Raw genomic sequence first — 25,573 nt, 5'->3', positions numbered from 1 at the left:
TACTTATAAATTTTTACAAAATTCTTGTATGAGACGCCTCAATGCATGGGTTAAATAGGCTAATAATACAAATTATTAGTATAAGGATTTTTTATTTTGAGATTGTTTTAATCGTATTCTTCATTTGTCCATTGAGTTTACAATATATATTTCATTTTAATTTGCTTTATAGAATTCGCTGTACTTCTAATTCTGACTATAATCTTATTTTCCTTTTTAATTTTTTTGCTTTATAAAACGCTTTTTAAATATTTTATCTAATTCTAAATCATATCAAACAAGATTAATGAATGAAATTTATTAATGTATTTTATTTGTTGAAATTTCCATGTGATGGAATCGTCAAATAAATTAAAACTGAGGTGATAATTAAATGTCCAAGCCAAAACCTCTTTCATAAATGTCCATGTCAAACACATCAAAACTAGCAATTCTTTTCATAATATTTACATAAATAACATTTTAATAATCCAAGAAATTCAAGTCCAATTGTGATGATTTAAAATGCCAATTTAGTATATAAAAAAAGATTTAAAAGAAAATTAAATTAATAATTGAAGAATTTGTTTCCCATTTGAAGATCATGACCTATACAATAACTCTATTTCCTCAAATAAAAATGTCTAATATAAAATGATTTTCCAAAATCCATTTAATTATTTCAACACATCTTATACTTTTTAGAGCTAGTAAAATTATTTAAGTTATGACCTTTATGACAGGAGTTCGATCCTTATTTTTTTCTAGAAGAACTAATTTTTTTTTTCTTCTTACCTGTAGTGATTCTGTAGTCTATTTACGAATTTTTTTTTGATTAAAGTGTGAATGAAGTCATAAACAACTCCCTAATATCTTGTTTTACTTGGTAACAACCTAAATAATTAGTAAAGTAATTAACAGTCAAAGTCCCTAAGAATTATAATTATTAAATTGTCCTATACATGATAACCACTTGTACTTCGTATTAGCTCACTAATTACCATAGTCATTGTTGCTCTCGTCACACCTTAAAACTCTCTTAATACAGAATTTGTTTTTATTCGGAAAAATATATATTATTTTGTATTTTAATAATTGTCTTTGTTGTTGTTCAATCATTATCACTTTGAAAACAAATTATAAAATACTACTATTTTTGACTTTCTAGTCAAATATTTTGCCTATTATTTGTTAAAAATCATAAAGAAAAGTCTAATTTCCAATAATTCTTATCCATAAAAAAAAAAAGAAAAAAGGGACTGTGTCCTAAACTATATATATATATATATATATATATATATATATATATATATATATATATATATATATATGTATATATATATATATATATGTATATATATATACATATATATATATATATATACATATATATATATATACATATATATATATATATATATATATATATATGTATATATATATATATGTATATATATATATGTATATATATATATATATATATATATATATATATATGTATATATATATATATATATATATATATATATATATATATATATATATATATATATATATATATATATATATATATATATATATTTATTCATTTATTTATTTATTTATTTGAATTAGAAAATTACCAATCTTTCTGTCCTGTTTAATTTGATGTAAAGAGAAAGTTGATATTTTTTAAGAAAAAGGTGGATAATGGTAATAAATAAAGAGAGAAAATAAATTAGGATTGATAAAATTAAAAGAGAATTAAAATGTGTGAATGAGATTAACAGCAAGTGGTGGACCATTGTTAAAAAATAGAAATGATGCAAATTAAGTGGGACGAACTAAAATGGCAAATGATGCAAATTAAATGGGACGGAGGGAGTAATTATAATAATACTAATTCTTTGTTAAGATTGTCTCACTGTGAGACGACCTATATTAATTTGGCCTAAATTATAATTATTTCAAAAAGATTAAAAAAAGATTTTAAAATGGTTTTAAAAATTTAATGTAAATTAGTTAACAATTATTTTTAATAGGCCGAAATTTTAAATCCCTCTCATGATAAAACGGTTTCAGATGTTACAATAATATATTCCTATGTATTTTTGTTATTTAAATGTTGTATTGCTGAAGAATAAGGTGTGATTAGGGGAAATAAGGATAGTGGGAAGCCAACTATCATGGCCACAATTAACAACAATGCATCGCTATGGACTATATTGAGGTGTGAACCAAATTAAACTTAGAACATATAATATAATATAATAACATATAATATAATAATATTGGAGTAATTAATGTTGTTGGAAAAATGATTATACAGATTCCAATCAGAAGTATTATTTTGACACAAATTTTTATTTAAAACGAGAACAAATTGAGACTGTAGTCCAACCAAATTAATTATAATATCTGCTATTTTTATTGAGACCGTTTCTCGGTAAATCGACTTAAAAATAAAAGCTTATACTTCCTTTGTCCATCTAGAAAATCTCAATTTGACCTAAATAAGTGGAAATGTTTTGAGTTAAATGGTATTTTCTCACAGGGACAAAAAGAATAATTTGTAATTGTTAAACTATTTGTGAATGTGCGTGTTTACACGGTGAAAACTATCTAATACAATAATTTGTTAAAACATTTATTTTAATGTTGAAAAACTCATTATTTTAAATCTCATAGAGCGATTTGTATAAAAACATTTTTTCTAAGTGATAAAATACTCATTTTTTAATTTGAACTCTTTATATGAACTTATTTTACAATGAAACAGTTTAATACAAAATTTGTTTATTTTTTAATATTCCGTTTACTTTTCATCTATTTAATTATACAAACTAGTTGTCATATGTTAGTATATTATTTTTTTTCTTCTATATTATTCTTTGATTATTTTAATAATTTGAAAAACTTAAATTAAGTTTATTAGTCGTCATTGTACAATGTTGCCGATGATGCGTTTTCGCTTAAGATCGACACTTGGGTCTTTTAATAGTATTTATTTATTTTTATGATAAGAAGACTATGATTATCCCTAATTTTTTTATTATGATCAATTATTATGCACATTTGTTTTAGGTATGACTGAGCGAATAATTTAAATATTTTTAATGTCATGATTATTTAAAATAATTCTTACATTTAGATGTGTAAACTATTTGAATATGCGCATATATCAAAGAATAATTTTTAAAAAATATTGTTAAGAATAATTATAATTATGCATGGTGTTTTGAAAATAGTCTTAAATTTTTATGCTCTTAAATGTTTAATTTACCATTTTGACGTTTAATTCATCAACGCTCTCAAATGTTTGGGGCAAATTATAAAGACAACAACCAACACTTAATAAGGGTAGAAACGTCAAAATGGTGAATTAAACGGAAATTGACAAGAATTTAACGGAAAATACTACGACAGTTAGATAAGACAATAAACTAGATACTACCATATGGAAAAATCTTACAAAAGTGCTACCACTGGCATTTCATGAAAGTTCGATGCTACCACGTGGAATTTCCCTTTTATTTATCGTCTTAAAAAATTTTCTATTTGTGTCACATTTTTTGGACGTTATTAATTGTATTCACCCTAATTTTAATAGTTTTTAATACTTATGATTCCCTCATATTTTCTATCTACTTTATTTTAACATTTTTATTATGTTTATGATCTCCTCATATTTTTTTTTGGAATAATAAAAATTTCATAAATCCAGACAAAATAGTACAATGTACAAAATTGAATGCCAACCTACACCCTATATTTCATCAGTATGAAGAACGGAAGAAGGAGTCTACCACCTGCTAAAAAGGGTTTCTTCAACTCACTCTTCATGCTCTCCTCATGTTTTCTACTAAATGTATTTTAACATTTTATTAAATGTTTGTAGGCCCATATTTTCTTACTAACTTTATCTTATATTTAAATGTTACTAGTCACTATCTTTTCTCCATTAACTTTAACTCAATAAAATATTTATCTTCATCATCTAAAAAACTACTTTTTTAGTTCCCATAAACATTCCTTATGAGAACATCAAATAGAAACGGAGAGAGTAGTTGATATCAAGACTTGACATCGTCATACTTCATCCATTTTGAAATACTACTTAAATTACAATAATTGAAGCTATTTATCATTCAAGCCTATTTTATATATTGCGACTAATGTGTAAGAAAATTATTGTCAATAAGATATTTCTTGAATCATCGTGTCTATTTGCATATTTTCATAACATTAACCTTTTATAATTTTTAATTATAAATAATGTATGTAATATATGAACAATCCAAATAATATATTAATATGGTGTAAAAAGTCAAATATAATAAGTATAATGAAAATATAAAAATATATATTTGACCGATGAAAATATCTTCTAAAATCCTACAGAGCAAATAAAGCCAAAATGAAAGACAAGTCAACTACGGTGTCCACAAGACTTGATTATACAATATAATTAAAAAATTGAGCAAAGTACATGTGAAATTTTGTTTGTACATACAAAACAACTACTTATAAATTAAATTAATATAGTAGGAAATTAATATAGAAGGCACCCAAAATATATATTATCTACGGACTCTAACTCAAATGGTATTCTATCATATTAGATTTTTGCTAATTTTATTTTTTTATCTTATTATTTAGATTTATAAAAGATTCTTTATAGTCAAGCACTTTATTTTTCGGCTTATTCTAAACTCATTTTCAACTTTATCCAAACGTAAATTGACAAGTTATTATAGACAAAGAGAAAATAAATAATGACATGATCTAAAAATGAAAAAAAGTTATTTTGTTTGCCTATTACTTGTCGGTCGATCAAGGGTAAAACCATTATCAATGTTTTAGAGTTTAAAAAATTTATTTTTATGTTTAAACTTGATATTAACTTAAATTAAATCTAGAAATAATTCATATTTTGTGCTAGATAATATGAGTTACAGCGTTTTTTATAGAGTAATTCAAATATCGACAATAAAAAATTATTATTCTATTCATTTCACCTTAAATTTTTAAAAATTCTTTTTATTTTTCAAAATAATAAAAAATTGAACGCAAGGACACTATCTTAAACAAGATTCTCTTCGAAGTAGCAATGTTCTTACACTAGTACACGTCTAAGTCTTTCGGTCTTGGACAGTATGCATTAGCTGGACTCGTATACATTGGACCAATAATTATAGGTCTCCCATAATTTAATAAAATACAAAATAAAGATTATAATATTGAGCGAAAATTATTCATGTTGACTTTCATTTCAAAATTTTAAGATAAAAGGTTTTCAAAATATTAAAACAATTCATGATTTTCTTAACCTTTATTTTATTATTTATCGTTAAAATATATAGTGATTTTTGTTTTCGTCAATATTAATAGAATATATAATATATTTTTTTTCTTGACTGTCTCTTATAAGAAGGACATGTAATTAGTCCACACTTTTATTCGTATCAGAACACAAAAATAACATAAATTTAAACTTTTGATAGAGTTGATTTATTTTAAAATATCTTTTAAATGATGATTTGGGGTAGCTTATAGTGTATCACTTGTACTTTTAAATAATGCTTAATTGTGTCCAAGTTTTTAGTTTAACATTTAATCTGAGAGTTTCTTAATTAATGTAACTGATTTATTATGACAATTAGTTTTAGGTTTTTTATTCTGAATCCACACAAATTTTCATCTATGTTATTATTTATTATTTTTATTTTAAATTATTGATTTTTTATATAAAATTTCCCATTCGGATATAATTGTCAAATATCTTTGGAACATTATCAATAATACCCCTGAGTTTTGACACTTTATCAATGGTAATCTTAAGTTATTTTATTATCAATGGTACTCTCGTATTATTGAGTGTCTTATAATCGTAATATTTTTAAACATTTTTTGTCCAAATTTGTCCAAAACCGATAACTTTTTTCTTTTTTCTTTTTCTTTTATTTTTCAATTTAAAACATAAACGAAAGTTAACGGACGAAAAATAGTTAAAAAAAAAATTACGATTATAAGACGCTTTATAATACAAGGGGATTAATGATAATAAAAAAACTTAAAAATGCCATTAATAAAGTACTAAAATTCAGAGATATCATTGATAATTGATTAATTTCCAAATATTTTTTGGGTTAGTAAACTTAGCAAGTTAGCATTGAGGTCTAAAGTTGAATACAACTCTCATGTAGCACTATGTGTTATGTACTTCTATTTGGGATGTGTTAGGTGTAGTGGTTTAATTAGCTATTAATGTAGTAGTGACGCTGTTTCAAATAATCATCTTGTTAAGGGATAAAATCAATTTTAAATACTCAATTAGAATATATTTTAAATTTTAAACTATATAAGTATTAATTATGTTTCTTAATATAACATTAAATTTAAATTTATCAAGGCGTACAAATATATTATGTTATTTTATTTTTTATAGTTAATGCCACAATGTTATAGGGTAACTTTTAGTTTTTAAAATTATATTCTTTTTAAAAAGTATATCTTTAATTACTTATCAAAAAGTTTATTTTTAGAGGTGTCTTTGATCGCATTTCTCCTACTTTTTTTTTGAAGGAGGTTTTGGCATGTTTGTCTTTTATCCTTTTGGACCCAATTATTCAGTGAAATTTATTGGGTATAATAATATAATATGATATATTTTAATACTCCCTCATATTCACCTTAGGAGTCCCATTTGACTTTTCACGGATTTTAAGGAGAGTCAAAAGTGGGACCCTAAGGGTAGGAAAGAGAGTGGTATTATGGGTTTTTTAATGTAAGGGAGGAAAATTGATATGGGTAATAGAGGGTATAATTGAAAATAGGATAAAGCTACTAAGGGCATAAAAGTCAAAAACCCATACAAAAAATAGAAATGAGACAATTAAGATGACTTGACCATAAAAGAAAATTAGGGGGAGTATAAAACTATTATCAAAAAGTACTACTTTACATAACTAATAGACAATTAATATTTAACATATACAATTATATAGCTACAACTATCTACGAATAACAATAATTTAGATGACTAATAGCAGTTACCTTACAAGTATGTTGCGCCAAACAAACCCTTGATCACTTTATTATTAGGCATTATTAGAGTTTTTTTGGGGTTGTTCGGCTAGTGGTGTTGTTAAGTTAAATGAGGTCAAACATTATTTTACAAAATTTATGGTAACAGTTTAAATAGAGTTTAGTGTTTTATATAGTTTATTTTCAAAAGTATATAAATCACGCATAAAAAATATAGGGTGATTCCAAACTTTTTTGAAGGACACGTCGAATGTCTACTCAACTTGATATTTCATGTCGAAAATTGTCAATCTGATAGAAATACTTTATATGTGAGAAGATTCTACATAAAAAATAGGTTGTAGACTTGTATATAATTACTTGATGGGTAATCCTCCTAATACTATATGGTTTTGCAAAAGAGTGAAACTCGTCATATGTTATGTGCAAGTCAACACTCATCCCCATGGGTTTGTGGGCCTGAACCCACGGAAGCCCCTTTGGTCCACACAAAGTGAGCCCATAGATAGATCATATGGCGAATTGCCACAATGTAACACGACCAACCCCCTAATTAATCCATCTAGTAAGAATCCTCTGCTAAATCACTTCTTATATAAAATAAAATAATAGATTAATTATTTATATATTATTGTTGATTATATTTTTTATTTGAGAGGATTATTGTTGATTACTTGATTCCAAGAGATGCCTAAAAAGTAGTTAATTTTTGTAAACGCGCTTGCGTATTCGGTATAAACGATTGTGTACTCCCATTTTGGAAAACTTTGATTATAAAAGCAACTCAATGTAAAGAAAAAATAAACCTTGAAAAAAACCACATACTACAATTTTTTTTTTTTTGGCAAATAAAATTTATTATTCACCAAAAAAACCAAAACAATACAAAACTAAACTCAATCCACACCCAAACTGATTAGAATATTTGTTAGTGGATTAAATACATTTATTAAATAAATTTATGAAAAATTAAAATATGTTACTTAAAAATTAAAATAGCACTCCTACATAATTGATAATTTATGCTAACAAGTTTTTGATGCTGATATTTCTTTATTAGTTATTTTATTTATTTACATATAAAAGCTAGTCAAAGCTGTGGATCAGGTGGGTTAAGTTTGTCCTAATAAATTATAAATTTGTTATAATTTTATCTTTATCGCTATAAATGAACAACTATAATGTCAGAATCTAAATATTAAGAGATTGATTAAGATATATGACCCAATATAATTTTAAAAAAGTCTCGATCAAACCCTTTATTTTTACACCTGATTTTTAATTTAGTTATTTTCAATTTAGTTCAACTCATAACTTTTACTCATACTTCTCAATATTCTTTCAACCTATCATTTATATATGTTCAATTCATCTCTTTAAATGGAAAAAAAAAAGTCTTTAATATACAACATATTATATGATAATAACATTTTATATTTGTCTCACTGAAAAATAATCTCTTTCAAATAAAAATATAAAAACCGTAATTTAGTCTAATTATTAAAGCTTTTTCTTTTTTATTACCTATAAGATACATCAATTCCCTTTTATATTTACATGCAGGCAATTCATCAGCATTACCTCCATTCAAGAAAAATAAAAAAACTAAAAAATATATAAAACATTTATAACTTTATATTATCTCTCTATGTTTTCAATTAATATTTATTATTGTAATACTCCCTCCGAATCAATTTAGTTGTCTCATTTTCTTATTTAGCAAAGTCTTTTTAGTTGTCTTATTTCTATTTTTGTCAATCTTTTTTTTATCTAAATATCCTTAGTTCACACAAGTAATTACGAATATACCCTCATATACCTTACTTACCCAACTACCCTTCACTACTTACCCTTCACTACTGACCCCACACCATCCTTAATAACCGTGCTCAAACAAATGGGACATCTAAATTGGTTCGGAGGGAGTATAATAATAATTTTTTAAAACCATAGTCAAGTTGACCAACTACTATATATGATGGTGTATATATCAAGATAGAGTCATTAATAAATTTAGCAATTCCCCATATAAACTCTTAGTGAGTGAAAACTCAAAACTCAGATCCGATCCCACAAAAACACAACTATTTATTTCATTACATTACATAACATAACTTTGACGTCTTCATCGTAAAACCCACAATCCAATTTCAACTAGTGGGCGTATCATCAACCTTTTCATTCGTAAGTGGTCTCTATTTAATCATCTCTCATTATCATTTTTTTATTTTATTAAACTAATATATATATAAACCGCGACATATTTATTCCCGATCAATGCTATTAATTTCAGTATTTAACTTATATATATAATAATATAATCATATATCTAGATATATAAATATAAACATGGGCAAATTGACCAAAGTTCAGCAAATTTTTTTATATTATCAACATTATTTGATTTTATGGGGCGAATTAAAGATAATAATATAGTCTAAACTGAACATTTAATTCTGCATATATCTATCTGTTTTTGCATAATTCAATTTTAATAGGAATTTTATTCAAATAATATATTAGGGTTATAATTAACTTATACGAATTAAAATTTAGATTTTTGGGTTATAATATATAAATAAAATTATGTAAAAATATGAGTCAAACTTTAGATCAACACTTATATAGTCAACTAAATTGTGCTTGGTACACAAATCTATACAAAATAATGACAAAAAATACATTTTTTTTCTACACTCATTTTGTTGACTCTTAATATAAGACCTTAAATCCAACAAGATAATATTCATAAGACTGGCTAGTTCTCAAATATCTTATACTTTATTTTGTGTTACGTTTAGAGGTGTTTATTCGAGTGATCAGAATGACAGACGAGAAGAGGGGGTTAACGTATAGCGTTGATGATGCGTTGGTGACGATGGGATTTGGGAAGTTACAATATTTGGTGTTAGCATATGCTGGGATGGGATGGATTTCAGAAGCAATGGAAATGATGATTTTATCATTTGTTGGACCCGCTGTTAAATCTGCTTGGAAACTTAGTAAAGCTCAAGAAAGTTTGATCACTACTGTTGTTTTTGCTGGTATGCTTGTTGGTGCTTGCGGTTGGGGTCTTATTTCTGATAAATATGGTAGAAGGTAATTAACTATTTATCTTACTCATTTAATCCATTTTTTATTGTTATGATTAAAGTTTTTATGTTACCATAGTTTTTCTTTTTAATTTTTTTTTATTGGGGCGAATTCAAAATTCTGATGTCGAATGGTTGAACACTCGTATATATAAGCGGTGTTAACGGGTTTTGATCAAATGAATCCGGTTATTACTCCTTTGGTTTATGCGTTTCGATCCTTATAGTAAACGGTGCTAAAAATTAAGATATATATATTACATGTTTTACTATGCAATACTTTATGATGATACGATAATAAGTGTGGCATTTCTTAATATATATGTTTTATTCGATTATTTTTTATGTGTATTTTTGAAATTGTAATTAATGAATTTTATCTATATTTAAAGAAAAGTAACAAATAATAATTTATAAATGATATACAACAATAATTAGTTGTGTAGATTGAAAAGGTAATAAAATCAAAAATAGTATATACTATAAAATTGAATTTTCAATTATTTGTAGTCACTATTAGGTTGTATCAAATAGAGTTAATATATTCATACCATGTTCTCTTCACCTTATTTACAAAAATTCAATAAATTCAACTTTTTAGCTCTTGCTTTTATAATATAATATTTCTTATTATTTGAGATTCTAACTATGGAAGGAAAAAAGTATCAATAGAATGAAGACCATGACTAATTAAAATTGTGCAATTTTTACTAACTTAAACAAAATTAAATACGATTTGAATTTATTTAATATAACCAACATACAAAATCAAATTAGATTGTTAAGATATTTACGTACATAAGAATAATTCAAAATTCTTGGTTAGATTCTCATATAATTCTTCCCTTTTCAATAGCCTATATTATAATAAAAAAATCTAAAATTAATTAGACGTAATATTATAGCTGAAATCTCCCCAAACACATAATAGCTTGAAAAGTGCTTCCTCCTTTACTTTCCTTTTATATGTCAAATTTACTTTTTACGTACTTAAATTTCAAAGTAACTTTAAATTTAATATTTTTAAGTACGCAATATAAAGTATATAAAAAGTGTATTTTTAAAACTCTATTCATCAACTATATCTAATAAGATATCATAATTTTATTCAAATTTCTCTATTATAAAAAAATATTTTAAAGCGGACAAATAAAAATAAACAAACTTTGATATCTACTCTCTTCGTCTTAATGAATTTGCAATATTTTTATTTTTAGATAATAACACTATTTTTTTTTAATCTCTTTATACATCTAACTCTCTTTTAATTCTATACACACATTTTTTTTTAATTACTATTTTCTTAAAAATTACTATCTTTCCCTGTGATATAAATTAAATAAAAGGGATGAGTAATTAATTAAATAAAATGAAAAAGTTGAGTGATGAAGTAGATTTGGTAACCTCATGAGTACCTTTTCCCGTGTGGGAGTAGTGATCGAAAAGGCGTTCTTTTTGCCCTTTATGTTGGCCGGTAGCCCGGTACTGAAGTATAAAAATCGTTGTGTTCATTGAAATTGGATGATCCGTGTTGTTTTGGAAGATGCAAATATCAACTCTTTTTGTTTGTGTTTGATAAACAACAACCTCCCCTTTACTTCAACTTGCTTGGGTTACCTTTTTGGTAGACATATAATAATGCTTAATTATAAATTCATTTGGTTGACATTCAATCTGAATTCACCTATAAAATACTTTTTATATTATCTTTATTCTGAATTACCTATATAACATAGATTTATTATATGAAATTGTAATGGTTGTATCAGATCGTCTCACTGTAAGACGAGTCCTTATAAGCAGTCCATTAGGGAAAAACATAAAGAAAAATAATGAAATTTGAATTGTACAAAGCATCAATTTTTTATTTAATTATTTTTTTTTACAAGTTTGGGCTGATCCAATTGAGATTGTTCACAGTGAGATAGTCTCAATAAAAAATTAGTGTACTTGTAATAAGTTGATTTTTGTGTTTAGTAAAGTCTTAGAAATTACAATTAATACAGAAATTGTTAATTACCAAAGGGTATCATGGGGATTAAATTATATACTCAAGTTTTTTACAAAATTGTTATATGGGATAGTATCACTAACAGACGTGCCTATACATAAATTAAATAATCTATCTCATACATTCGATAAAAAATATAAACTTCTTATATAAATTCGTCTCACCAAAAAATAATCTCTCATAAGAATAACTCAGTTGTCATCCCTAATAAAAAATAGTTAATGACTAATAACTTTTTGAATTGCTCCTTATACTTGGCCGGCTTCATCTCCTTTGACATGTGAAACACTACTTGCACACATCCAATCACACACAACTTGTTGACCCTTTTATTATTTTTATTTAACTATTATTATTATTATTATTATTATTATTATTATTATATTAGTCTAATAAGATAGGATTTATATTTATATATAATAAAATATACTTCTGAGGATTAATTAATGTGTGTTAGTCTATTTACTCTGATAACGATGAACATAATCACATGGGATGCATGTTCATCACCTCTTGTCTTTTCCTCCTTCAATTAAATCTTAATTAATACTTTTCAAATTATCACACATTTAAATGAAATAGTTTTATTGTGAGACTATTTTTGGATTGAACATATACACTTTAAAGTTCATCTATAATCTTCAAGTGATTGTTTATAATTTTAAAAGAGACAATTATAATCTTAATGTGATTACTAATAATTTTAAAATGATAACTTATAATAATTATAACATTAATGTGATAACATATTATTTTAAATTGTTCACTTTTATAGCATTAAGTACTTAAGTACTTACTCATAAACATTAAGTATATTGTATGTAGGTATTAAAAATAATGTAAGTAGGCATTAAGGATATGGTAAGTAGGCTAAGTTTCTCGGTAGACATTAAGAATATTGTAAGTAGACATTTTAAGTACTTTTTCGGTAGACATTAAGGATAATATAAGTAGGCATTAAAGATACAATAAATGGACATTAACGTTTGATGGGTTGGGCTTAAAAGACGTCTCTCACGAGAGTGGCTGCTTAGATATTAGTTTACACAGTAAGTTTTGTATGAGACCATCTCACCGTGAGACATGCCCATACAAGCAGGCCAAAGTTAAATTTACAAAGCACTTAACTAAATAAAAATTGTTTTTCCATTAAATTTTAAGAAATTAAATTTGGGTCAGCCCATATTAAGCCGTCTTATGGTTAGATGATCTTAAAAAGAGTTTGTCTTAGTTTATAAGTTTGATTACTTCTCGTTACGTCATATTTTCTAAAAAACATATAATAAAAATTATTTTGTATTTTCACTCCATATCCGTAAAATAATGTATATTAAATATTTGCATTTTTTTAATTCAGGAAGGGATATCTATTTTCTGCTGTAGTAACAGCAGCAGCTGGTTTTTTGAGTGCAGCTGCGCCAAACTACGCCGTTTTACTAGTGGCTAGATGTTTAGTGGGCCTTGGATTAGGAGCAGGCCCAGTGTTATTAACTTGGTTTCTCGAGTTTGTACCAGCACCAAGTAGGGGTACATGGATGGTCCTTTTTCAAGCCTTTTGGACGGTTGGATCCATTAGTGAAGCTGCCTTAGCATGGGTACGTCACCTTTTCTTATTCACAAATCAACTAGTTTTCTGAGAGACGTCTCTTAGGTCTAATTCATTAAAGTTTAATGCCTAATCTTATTTTACATTTTCCTCTATGGGCCGACTCGATCAGAAATGGTCTCTCAAAGAGACCGTCTCTCACAAGAATTTGTGTTTTATTGTTGTATGAGATAATCTCACTAGGGGCTAAATAGACATTCTAAAACATACTATAAGATAATGACCTTCTTATTTGAGGCCATCTTACCGAGAGACGATCTCTCGCAAGAGTAAAGAGCTACTGATGTGAGAGACCGTCACAAACAACCTCAAAACAAAAAGTTCATATGCTAATAATTTGTATTAATTGAACTATTCAACTCGTATACAAGACGTGTTTCAGGGTGAGATCGTCTCAATAAGATCAGGGTCTTACACCTTCTAAATTCAATTTCAAAATTATTTTAAGGGGTACGTCTGAATTCAGACCTATAAGTCTCTAGATCTAGACATACCCCTTAATCCAAATCGTTTACGATTAGGGTCTAATTTAAACACGATCGAGAACCCTAAAATACCCATCTCTAGAGCAATAATATACTTCAATCAAACCTCTAATAATCTTTAACAATTACCAATTTTCAGATTGTAATGCCAAAGCTTGGATGGAGATGGCTATTGGGTCTATCAGTTCTACCATCATTCATTCTTCTAATATTCTACATAATCACCCCAGAATCCCCAAGATACCTAATCTTAAAAGGCAGAAAAAAAGAAGCCCTACAAGTACTAGAAAAAATATCCAAAATAAACGGAAAAAATTTGCCTCCTGGTACACTTATTACTGACATAGAACTCCAAGAAAAAACTACAAATATTTCAACAAAAAATCAAGATCAAAATCAAGATCTTGAGGTACCCCCCAAATGGAAGGACTCAGAAATGACAGTATGGAAATCAGTAATGCTATTATTGTCCCCAAAATTAGCTAAGACTACACTTCTACTATGGGTCGTGTTTTTTGGGAATGCGTTTGCGTATTATGGGCTGGTGTTGCTTACTACTCAGTTGAATAATAAGGATAATGTGTGCGGGAAGACTGAACCGGATGTGAAGAAATTGGATAATTCTAAGCCGGATATTGATTATAAAGATGTCTTCATCACTAGTTTTGCTGGTAATGTATTAATCTTGCATTGTCTATCCTTATTACGTTTTTTATTGATTTGTCAAGGCGGTTGGTCAAGCGGGTTTTTGGTTTAATAGTTTTTTATTTGGAATCAGGTTGATTTTGAGTTGGGTCGTTTTTTTGTCGGGTTTTGATGGATGTTTGAGTTATTTAAAAAAAACAAAATAAAGAATTTTTTTTGTATACTTACTCTTTTTATAGATTTGTTAAGATGGTTTGCCGAGGGGATTTGGGTTCGGCCGTTTTTTTATTTGGGATTAGGTCGGGTTTGAGTTGAGTCGTTTTTTAGGTTGAGATACTTCTGATTTTCGTTTGGCTTAAGTTAACCCTATGAGTGTTTGAGGTTTTTTTTAAAACAAAGTAATGAATTTTTCGGTTTTTATGAAAAAGTTTTTGTAACAAAAGTCTACTAGTTTTTTAAGGTACTGTCACCTCTTGCTTTTGTTTGGCTAGGGTTAATCCAATAGGTGTTTGAGTTTTTTAAAAATTAATAAATAAATTATTTGATTTTTATGAAAAAGTTCTTTTAACAAAGGTCTAATTTACTCTTTTAAGATTTTAATAAAGAAAAAAAACTCAAAATAAAAAAATTTGAGTTGAAACGTACGTAGTGTGACTAGTGTCCGATAAAACCTCCCCATCAACTGATAAAGTAGGACTAAATTTTTTTTTTAAAACTACTAAAATAAAGAATTTTTTGTTATTTATAAAAAAAGTCTTTTAAAATGTTCTATACAATGCGATTTTAAAGGTTTTAATGGAGAAATAAAAAATCTGACTTGAAACATAGTGTCTTAAAACTGAAAATATTACCAATATGAAAATTTTGGTCAAAACAGCCGAAATTCAATCAATTTTGACACTATTTTATTTCGTTTTTTTAGTAAGATATGTTTCCGGTTAAAATTTCCAGGTTACTTAACCAATGAGTATTTATTTGGATTTTGGGTCAATTTTAAGTCGGTTCATCATACTAACATATTTTGCTTTTTCGATTCATCGTAGAACTTCCTGGACTAGTGATCGTGGGTGTCCTAATTGATCGAGTGGGTCGTAAGTACTCAATGGCAGCAATGTTCGTAGTATGTTCCATCTTTTTATTCCCATTAGTAAACCATCGTTCAAGCACAGTCACAACAGTTCTTATGTTTGGTGCTCGAGCATGTATTATGGGCACATTCACTATCGCCTTCATATTTGCACCAGAGGTACGTACAAATACACAAAATAATCTTCTCGACAATTTTGACTCATAATATATTGTATTTTTGTCAAGATTTATTGTAAATATTAGCATTTATCGAGGAATAATGAGGTACACACACTTCATAAGCTAAGGAAATGTCATTTAAAAATCATATGACTTTGGGATGGGATCTCCTTAGCGTATGAAGTGTGTGTACCTCGTATTTCTCCGATAATATGATGAATTGACAATATGACCAGCTAAACTTAACATGATAACTGAGCTGATAGTTCAATCCAAAATTAAAATGATAGGTTCGAATAGAATGACGTTCCTACCTTATTGTTAGTCCCACATACTTACTTGATGGGGGTTTGCGTGTGGGGTTGTTGGGATAATATATATCCCACAATGATGAATTAAAGATGTTGTGCACATTTTATAAGTCATTGGAGGTCTTCTACCCATTGTCATGTGGTTTTGGGATGGTATTTCTTTGACTTATGAAGTGTGCGTAACTCATGTTTCCCCGATAATATGATGACATTAACAATTTTCGATCACTTATCGATAACACTTGTTATGTTGTACAGATATACCCAACATCTGTTCGAAACACAGGATTTGGAACAGCGAGTTCAATGGCTAGAATAGGCGGTATGGTGAGCCCGTTCGTGGCAGTAGCATTGGTTCAAGGGTGCCATCAAATGGCTGCAGTCTTGTTTTTTGCAGGGGTAGTATTAGCTGCTGCAGTATCAGTATTATTAATTCCACACGAAACGAAGGGACTCGAGCTCACTGATAGCATCGCGAGCAACAAACACCAGAAACCAAAGGTGATTACACAAGACCAAGCTGTATGAATAGCCTGCAGGAACCGGGTTTCCTAACTACGTACACAACTGTATTGTTATAGGCCTTGTTATTGTCAAAATAGCGCTATTATTGCTATCGCATTTTAAACCTTTAAACAAATTACTTGAGAGATTGTTATGTTTAAATCACCTTTATTGCCCATTTTATAAAACAAGTGGGGCAAAATCAAAAGAACAGAGAAGTGTAGCTCATAACGTAGTCCTTGTATACTTATTTGAAGATGAAGTTTTATGTTATATATAGGGTTTCTCTTTGTAGTTTGGCTTGTTATTTTGTATTTTTTGTTGTCAAATATTTTACTTGTGTTTTTTGTCAAATATTGTAAAACATTTTATTTGGCTTTTATTAGTTGTTACAGTTCCTGTAGTAACTATTATTCATCAACTGATTTTATTTGGTATATATTTCATCATGTATAATATAAAATATAGTCAAATGAGATCTTGTTTGATTCATCTTGATATGTATTTTCATATTATTAACTTTTTATAATTTTTTATCATAAAAAATTAAAGATTAAAATTATATATTGAATAACGTAAAAAAAAAAAGTGTAGTAACTATTAAAACCTGAGAAAATACTTACTACTAAATATTTAACCAAACTTTGGATCATTTAGACATCACTTTTAGACGCCAAGAAAGGGATTTGGAGTGGTGGAGGGACTAGAAATGGAACAAGATCAAAATAAAATACAGCCGATTTTATGTGAAAGTATCTTTTTTAGAGACGTTTCTCAGGTCTAACCCTTTAAACCTTAATGTTCACTTATTGTATTTTTAATATCTACTTACATTATCATTAATACCTACGTACAATATATTTAATACCCACCGAAAAAGTATTTAAAATATCTACTTATAATATTCTTAAAGCCTATTCACTATTATCTTTAATGTCTACTTAAAAAATACTTAATGCCTACCAAGTAAGTACTTAAGTACTTACAATATTCTAAATGCCTATCTATGATATTTTAAATACCTATTGGAAAATTTACTTTATATTTTCCTTTTTAAGGCAATCCAATTAAAAATGATTTCTGACAAAAATTATAAATAAAATACTACGATGGGGCGTGAATATGGGAAAGATGAAGAGTTCAACAATATATTTTTTTAAAAAGTTGTTTTATCATTATTTAGCTTTAATTTTTTTTCATTTTTCTTATATTTTATTTATAGGAAAAAGTATCAAAAAATACATAATAATTTTTTTTCGAAAAGCACATAATAAAAAAAATTTTGCCAAAAAATATCTAACAAAATTTTTTCCTTTCCAAAGAGTACCAAGTAAAGTTTTCCTGTAATTGACCGTCAAATATAACGGTTGACTAATCAAAATTAAAAATTCTTCTTCCTCATCTACAATTTCTTTTCCAATTTAATTTTGATTTTGAGTGAGAACTGAGAAGTAGAAGAAGATGTGATGAAATTGAATTGGTAAAAGAAATTGAAGATAAAAAACAAGAATTTTCGATTTTGACCAGTCAATCGTTTTATTTGACGGTTAACAGAATGAAAATGTTAATTGGTATTCTTTGAAAAAGAAAAAATTGTGTTAGGTATTTTTTTACAAAACTTTTTTATTAGGTACTTATTAAAAAAAAAAATTTATTAGGTAATTTATGACAATTTTTCCTTTATTTATAATATTTTTAATTTAAAAGATGATCGAGTTATCCGGTATCTAAAAAAAATATTCAACCATAAATTTTTTTTTCTAATTTAATCATGCAACTTTTAAAAGGTCACAACTCACGAATGGTAATAGTAATAATAAAAAAAAATTGTAAATTCAGAATTCAAAATTTAAAATTTAAATTCTGCCACCTAAAATTCAAATTAATTAAAGGCTTATCCGTAAAACAAGGATGATAACCATGGTTAAACGAAACAGCTACTCTGTCATCATCGCTGTAACCAACTAACCACGGTTAAAAAAAGGTTATACTCCATACTCCCTTCATTTGTAAGTATAAGAACCGCCACACCCTCATTTCTCACAAACACAAGAACCCCTCTTTATTCGCTACATTCCTCTCTCTGATTTTTCAAGAAGGCGTCTTCATAAACGCCTTCGATTTTTCTCCATTTTCTGCTTTTTTTTCAATCAAATCTAAATACATTTTTCGTTTCGGATCTTGCTTTTTGTAGCGAAAATGAGAGAGTGCATTTCAATCCACATCGGTCAAGCTGGTATCCAGGTCGGAAATGCCTGCTGGGAGCTTTACTGTCTCGAGCATGGTATTCAGGTATACCTTCTTCTTGAGGCTTTCGATCTATTCAACTATGTTGATTTGATGTTGTTTCTGTGAAAATAATAAGTTCATTTTGATTTTATTGATTTTGAGTTGTTCATGCCCATAAGTTTGTGGAATATGTTGATATGTGATGTTTGAAACCAGATCTGGTGTTTAATCGTTCATATCCGTGTATAGAGCATGCAATGTATATTATATCGGTTGAATTAAACTTTAGTATAGTAATCGTTAGTTTGACACCAATTAAAATGCTAGATCTGATGATGATGCATTTCGTAATGATGTATACATGATGGTAATATTGTCCGAGATGACTCTTAAGTTGCTCAAATTGATATTCCCTATTCATTAGTATGTAACCGTTGCTGGTGGTCATCGCTTTAAAATGTGGATGTTACGGTATTTACAGATCTTAATTAATTTGAAAAACTGAAGGAAATTATTATAGAGGAGCATTATCTGCTTGATAAAACCATTCTTGATTAAGGTCTCATGTTTTGAACAATATTTGTGTTACAAAATATTTGGTGATTGTCTTCATTGGATCTGCAACTATGTTTTAAGAGAAAATGTGTGATGCTCTGAACCATAACAAATTAACAACAATAAGAGTTACTCGTTATTCTAGTGTGATTGTTCCTATATTAATACCTGATTATAGAAGAGCGTGTATGAACATATGAATTTTTGATGCTTGGACTGTCGTACTTTCTGTTTCTGTTTCTGTTTCATGATGAACTTTTGATTGGGAAATGACTTCACGACATCAAAATTGGTATGTGAGGTTTGTAAATCATTGCTGTAGTCCAGTTTTGTTTCTTGATTTGCCTTATTGCTGTGAAAGCATTGAATTCATTATCCTGGCTTGCAATTTGAAGCAACTAGTTCTGAGTATTTTTAATTGGTTAGTGAAATGTTTTACAACTTGATGTTTTCTAATCTGTTGTGACCATCTTGCTTTGATAGGCTGATGGCCAGATGCCTAGTGACACAACTGTTGGAGGAGGAGATGATGCCTTCAACACCTTTTTCAGTGAAACCGGTGCTGGCAAGCATGTCCCTCGTGCTGTTTTTGTTGATCTTGAGCCCACTGTCATTGATGAAGTGAGGACTGGAACTTACCGTCAGCTGTTCCACCCAGAGCAGCTTATCAGTGGAAAGGAGGATGCTGCTAACAACTTTGCCCGTGGTCATTACACCAGTAAGTGGCGTGGCCGTCATTTTTTACCTGTATAATTGGCTTTCGTAAAGCTTTGTGTTGAAGATGTTTTCATTGGTAGTTGGCAAGGAGATTGTTGACCTCTGCTTAGACCGCATCCGCAAGCTTGCTGACAACTGCACTGGGCTCCAGGGTTTCCTTGTCTTCAATGCTGTTGGTGGAGGAACTGGTTCAGGTCTTGGATCCCTCCTCTTGGAGCGTCTTTCTGTGGACTATGGCAAGAAATCCAAGTTGGGTTTTACCATCTACCCATCTCCCCAAATCTCAACATCAGTTGTTGAGCCCTACAACAGTGTTCTCTCAACCCATTCTCTCTTGGAACATACTGATGTTGCTGTCCTCCTAGATAATGAGGCTATCTATGACATTTGCAGGCGCTCACTTGACATTGAGCGTCCCACTTACACAAACCTCAACCGTTTGATTTCTCAGGTAAATGGTTGCTCATCTCTGCAACTTGCAGCACATGGTGACATGTATTATACGAAATGGAACATGTTTATTGACAGTTGTATTTTCCTACATTCAGGTGATCTCATCTTTGACTGCATCTCTGAGGTTTGATGGTGCTTTGAATGTGGATGTTAATGAGTTCCAAACCAACCTTGTCCCATACCCCAGAATCCACTTCATGCTTTCCTCATATGCACCTGTTATCTCTGCTGAGAAGGCTTACCATGAGCAACTCTCTGTTGCTGAAATCACCACCAGCGCCTTCGAGCCATCTTCCATGATGGCTAAGTGTGACCCACGTCATGGTAAGTACATGGCTTGCTGCCTTATGTACCGTGGTGATGTGGTCCCCAAAGACGTCAATGCTGCTGTGGCCACCATCAAGACCAAGCGTACCATCCAGTTTGTTGATTGGTGCCCAACTGGTTTCAAGTGTGGTATTAATTACCAGCCACCAAGTGTTGTTCCTGGTGGTGACCTAGCCAAGGTTCAAAGGGCTGTTTGCATGATCTCCAACTCCACCAGTGTTGCTGAGGTGTTCTCAAGGATTGACCACAAATTTGACCTCATGTATGCCAAGAGGGCTTTTGTTCACTGGTATGTGGGTGAGGGTATGGAGGAAGGTGAGTTCTCCGAGGCTCGTGAAGACCTTGCTGCTCTTGAGAAGGATTACGAGGAGGTTGGTGCCGAGGGTGCTGAAGATGATGACGGTGAAGATGATGGTGAATATTAAGTCTTGAGTTTAAGTGAATGCTTAATTGTTGTTGAAGGAAAACTATATCCATATGCTTTGTATTGTGCGAATTGTTGGTTGAGAAATTGATTAATTTGTGTTTCGCTGAAGTAGTTTCTGTCTATGAAATAGTTCCTTAAATATCGGTTTACTCACAATGGTAATTGTGAACACCATTTGTTGTGGGGCACTGATGCCCCTCGGCTCAACTTGATACCTTGCACAGATGCCTCTTCACCTTGTAATGTTAAGTGTGAACAATGTTGATCTATGGACCTGTTAGTTTTGAACTTGAGAATTGTAACTCTTGAACAATGGAAAAGGTCTTAAAACCACACTATCTATGGTTAAAACTATTCTTACACACAAGGTCTATGTGAGGTCATTCACCTTATTAAAACAATGAAATAGAATGAGCCTTTGAGGCGATCTCCTTAATCAGAAAATCGTCTCCACATTTTTAGAAAACGTAATTTTTCTAAAGGCATTAGATACATGCTCAATGATGCACTAGTTTTTTTCATTTCCTAAGGCCATTAATAGTAGTCCTTAATTTTTCGTGTGGCCACTTTTTTTTTAAAAGAATTTTAAAATTGCTCCTAACTCATTTTCTTTGTCTTTTGTATTAAGTAAACTCAATTTTAATATTAAAACAAAATGGAAGGTAAATTTAACATGAAAAATGTCTAGATATGCAAAATTTCAGAATTTTTTCTTAAATGTAATGTTATTTAATGGGCTATAGCTTCAATATTGAATTTTATAAGTTATCAAATTCTTAATTAATATTTGATGTGATTGTAAATTAATTTATAAAATTTTGAATAAATATTATCTTGAATTTATCGAACTTTTACTTAATATTATCTTAAATTTATTAAATTTTAAATTTTAATTATCTTAAATTTTTTGAATTTTAGAATAAAATATATAAACAATAATCATATGAATGACATTCATGTCGCACAAAATGTGCAGCTGTATCGAATTTCGAAAAAAAATATTTAACAAAATTTATCAAAAAATAATCGACAAAAAAGTTAAAATTGGATCTAGAACATTGCGAAATAATCATATGAATTACATTTACGTTAAACAAGCTTTGAGTTTGATGAATTGAGGAAAAATCAACTTTTTTGAGAGGAAAGGACAAAATCAAAATTCTATAAAAAAAAATGTGGCGACACAATGAAAAAGATGATGATAAATAGAAAGTGTATTTTTAAATGACATGCTAAAACAAAAAATAAAACTATCTTAAATATCTTATCCTATATGAATAAATGATGTTTACCGTACCACCCATATTGTTACTATCAATTGTATGTATTGGACACTCTTTAGCTCTTTTGCATTTTGAAAAGTATGGGTTTTGTGGTTTCTTGTTTGTTCATTTGTGCAGGATTACTTAACAATTAAGAGTTCCACCAACATTATTCTATCATCATTGAAAAAATTGACACTTGTAGTTTTGATTACTTGTATTTAATTGGTTCAATCTTGTTGACAAATTCGATTTTCATCACTTAAAGGTTTAATTCCATTTAACGTTATCTATTGAGATTTTATAGTCTTTCAAATAAAAATTGATGGCATTTTGGTAAAACCTCGACATTTCTGTCTATTTGCAATGGTGTTTTCTGAGTTTTCATAATTTCAAATTAGTTGTAAAATTGAGGAAATAGAAGTGGGACATGTGTCTTATTTGGATGTGGTATCTTATATAACAAATATGCCAGCTTGATAAATGAATCAAATGAAGTAGGACGTGTTCTTTTTGAGACATGATATCAAGTTGTAACATGGGATTAAATTTTACACTAGTTTTTTATTTTAATTTAAGTATAAAAGAATTAGACAAAACATAGACTAATGAAGAAGGAAGGAAAGAAGTTTGTAAATGAAATTAAAATAGAGAATAAAAAATTATATTAAAAATAAAAGGATATTATTAATGGTACCCTGTGTTATGATATATTATTAATGGTACATCTGTATTTTTTTAATTTCAATGGGACCCTCAAACTATCTTGTTAATTACAACCGTAACATTTTTTAATTTTCTTTCGTTAAGTTGCCGTTAAATCTCAAATTTAATCTAACCATGATTAGTTTCTACTTCTTTCTTTTTCCTTTTCTTCCTCCTGCTCTATGCTCTCTTTCTATGGCTGCTTCAAATATTTGTTGAAGGAAAAAAAATAGAAAGCCTAATAATTTTTTCTCAATACACGAAGTCAATACTCAAACTAAAGAACACCAAATCAAAGCATCTACAAAACTGATGATGAAGGAACAGCTTCAAGGGAATCCAGTTCAAGAGATAGCCAAAATCTGTAAAATTGAAATCCCAGAAAATTTCATTCATAAAAATGGATACCCACAAAATAAACTTGATTCTGTCCCATGGATGGATGATTTTGTTATTGACTTTTCACTCCTTACTTCTTCATCTTCTGAAGCTGAACTTGAACAGGCCAAGCTTCAATTAGCTCTCAGTCAATGGGGTTGTTTTCAGGTTTTAAATTTCTTTCAATAAGATTGACCCAGGAAAGTTCTATATTTTTTAAGTGATGTTTGTTAATTGCTGTACTAATTGGTTTATTTTTGATTTTAAGTTTGTTTCTTTATTGATGGAATTGATTATGTATACAAAGTGGGTTATTTACATATTCCCATTTACTTTCCTTTACCCCTTAAATTCATTCCCTTTCCTCTGTTTCAATTTCATATACTTCTAACCAAACAATAGTCTGTTAATGTTCGTGATTTTCCTGTTCTTCATCTTCTTCGAATTCTTTGATGAGCTGATCTACATCGATCACCTCGGGTTTTTCGAATTTAGATCTAGGGGAACAATTTGATTTTGTTTGAGATTTGGAAGTGAAATTATCTACAAAATTATACTTCAATTGAAAATTAACAACAAACCCATCAAAATTACTAACCTGAAGAATTCGATCTGGGTTCAAATAACCAATTTGTTTGACTGATTTGAGCTTCTTCAACAAATATTTGAAGCAGCCATGGAAGGAGAGCAGGAAGAGAAAATGGAAAAGGGAAGAAGAAGAAACTAATCATAATTAGGTCAAATTCGAGATTTAATGGCAACTTAACAGAAAAAAGTTGAAAAGTGTTACGGTTGTAATTAGCAAGATAGTTTGGGGTACCATTGGAATTAAAAAAACATAGGAGTACCATTGATAAAGTGCCATAATACAGGGGTACAATTGATAATATCCCAAAATAAAAACATAACAAAGTCAAAGAAACGAGCTAAGATGAAAAATATAGCAAAACCAAAGGGACATTAGGAATATCAATTAATGTTTAATTTATTTTTTAGGGATACTTTTTCGCGTTGATTCGACCTAGAAAATATAGCAAAATCAAAGGAACATAAGATATACTACATAAGTCTTTCACGTTGATTTGCTATGGTTCATATAGTCCACCAGATGCTTTTTGGATTAAGACTTTGACTTTTATCAAGCAAAACCCTTGAGAAAAGTTCTTATGGTTGGTAGCTTTTGATCATTGATTACATATGTGAATTTGTTCAATTGGTTTAGCATGTAACCTTTGTTCTTCTATTAGGGCCTTGATCCTATGGCAAATTCTGAAGCATTTTCTGCAGCTTAGTACATGAGAGTGAAGGAGATCATGGAAATTGATTCTTTTGTACTGAAACTGACTGCTGAACAACTCAATCTCGCTGACAGGAGTGATAAAACAGTGCATGTAACAACCTTTGGCTACTTAATACAGTCACCGGGTGCATGCCCTTGTTACAGGGCAAAGACTACCAAACCGTGGAAGGAGTGATTATCGCACATTCCGGTCAAACCCATGCCATCATCACTTGCTTTGGTGATAATATGAAAATGGGTCCTACACACCTACGGATGGAGAAGGCGTGGATGATCGATGACTTACGTCGTTCATTGTGCAAGGGCTTTCTTT

General features: G+C 28.9%; 2 protein-coding genes across 3 annotated transcripts; both read left to right on the top strand.

Moving 5' to 3' along the window:
• Positions 1-9,004: 9,004 nt before the first annotated feature.
• LOC130817955 (organic cation/carnitine transporter 7-like) lies at positions 9,005-17,394 on the top strand. 2 transcript variants are annotated; one of them, XM_057683942.1, is made up of 6 exons: positions 9,005-9,189; positions 9,807-10,104; positions 13,466-13,703; positions 14,339-14,870; positions 15,888-16,090; positions 16,662-17,394. In XM_057683942.1, exons 2-6 carry the CDS (start codon positions 9,830-9,832, stop codon positions 16,929-16,931), a joined length of 1,518 nt encoding a protein of 505 aa, XP_057539925.1. In that variant the 5' UTR covers positions 9,005-9,189; positions 9,807-9,829; the 3' UTR covers positions 16,932-17,394. The 2 variants fall into 2 exon arrangements, with proteins under 2 accessions (XP_057539925.1, XP_057539926.1); XM_057683943.1 differs by lacking the exon at positions 9,005-9,189 and having other exon boundaries at positions 9,689-10,104; positions 16,662-17,375.
• Positions 17,395-18,800: 1,406 nt separating this feature from the next.
• Positions 18,801-21,723, top strand: LOC130817956 (tubulin alpha-2 chain). The gene is made up of 4 exons (XM_057683945.1): positions 18,801-19,199; positions 20,175-20,409; positions 20,489-20,859; positions 20,957-21,723. Exons 1-4 carry the CDS (start codon positions 19,107-19,109, stop codon positions 21,611-21,613), a joined length of 1,356 nt encoding a protein of 451 aa, XP_057539928.1. The 5' UTR covers positions 18,801-19,106; the 3' UTR covers positions 21,614-21,723.
• The last annotated feature ends 3,850 nt before the right edge of the window (positions 21,724-25,573 follow it).

This window comes from Amaranthus tricolor, chromosome 7, assembly GCF_026212465.1.
Source record: "Amaranthus tricolor cultivar Red isolate AtriRed21 chromosome 7, ASM2621246v1, whole genome shotgun sequence".
NCBI classification, from domain to species: Eukaryota; Viridiplantae; Streptophyta; class Magnoliopsida; order Caryophyllales; family Amaranthaceae; genus Amaranthus; species Amaranthus tricolor.
Note: the sequence above shows the minus strand (reverse complement) of the source record. Positions and strands in the feature narration are given on the sequence as shown.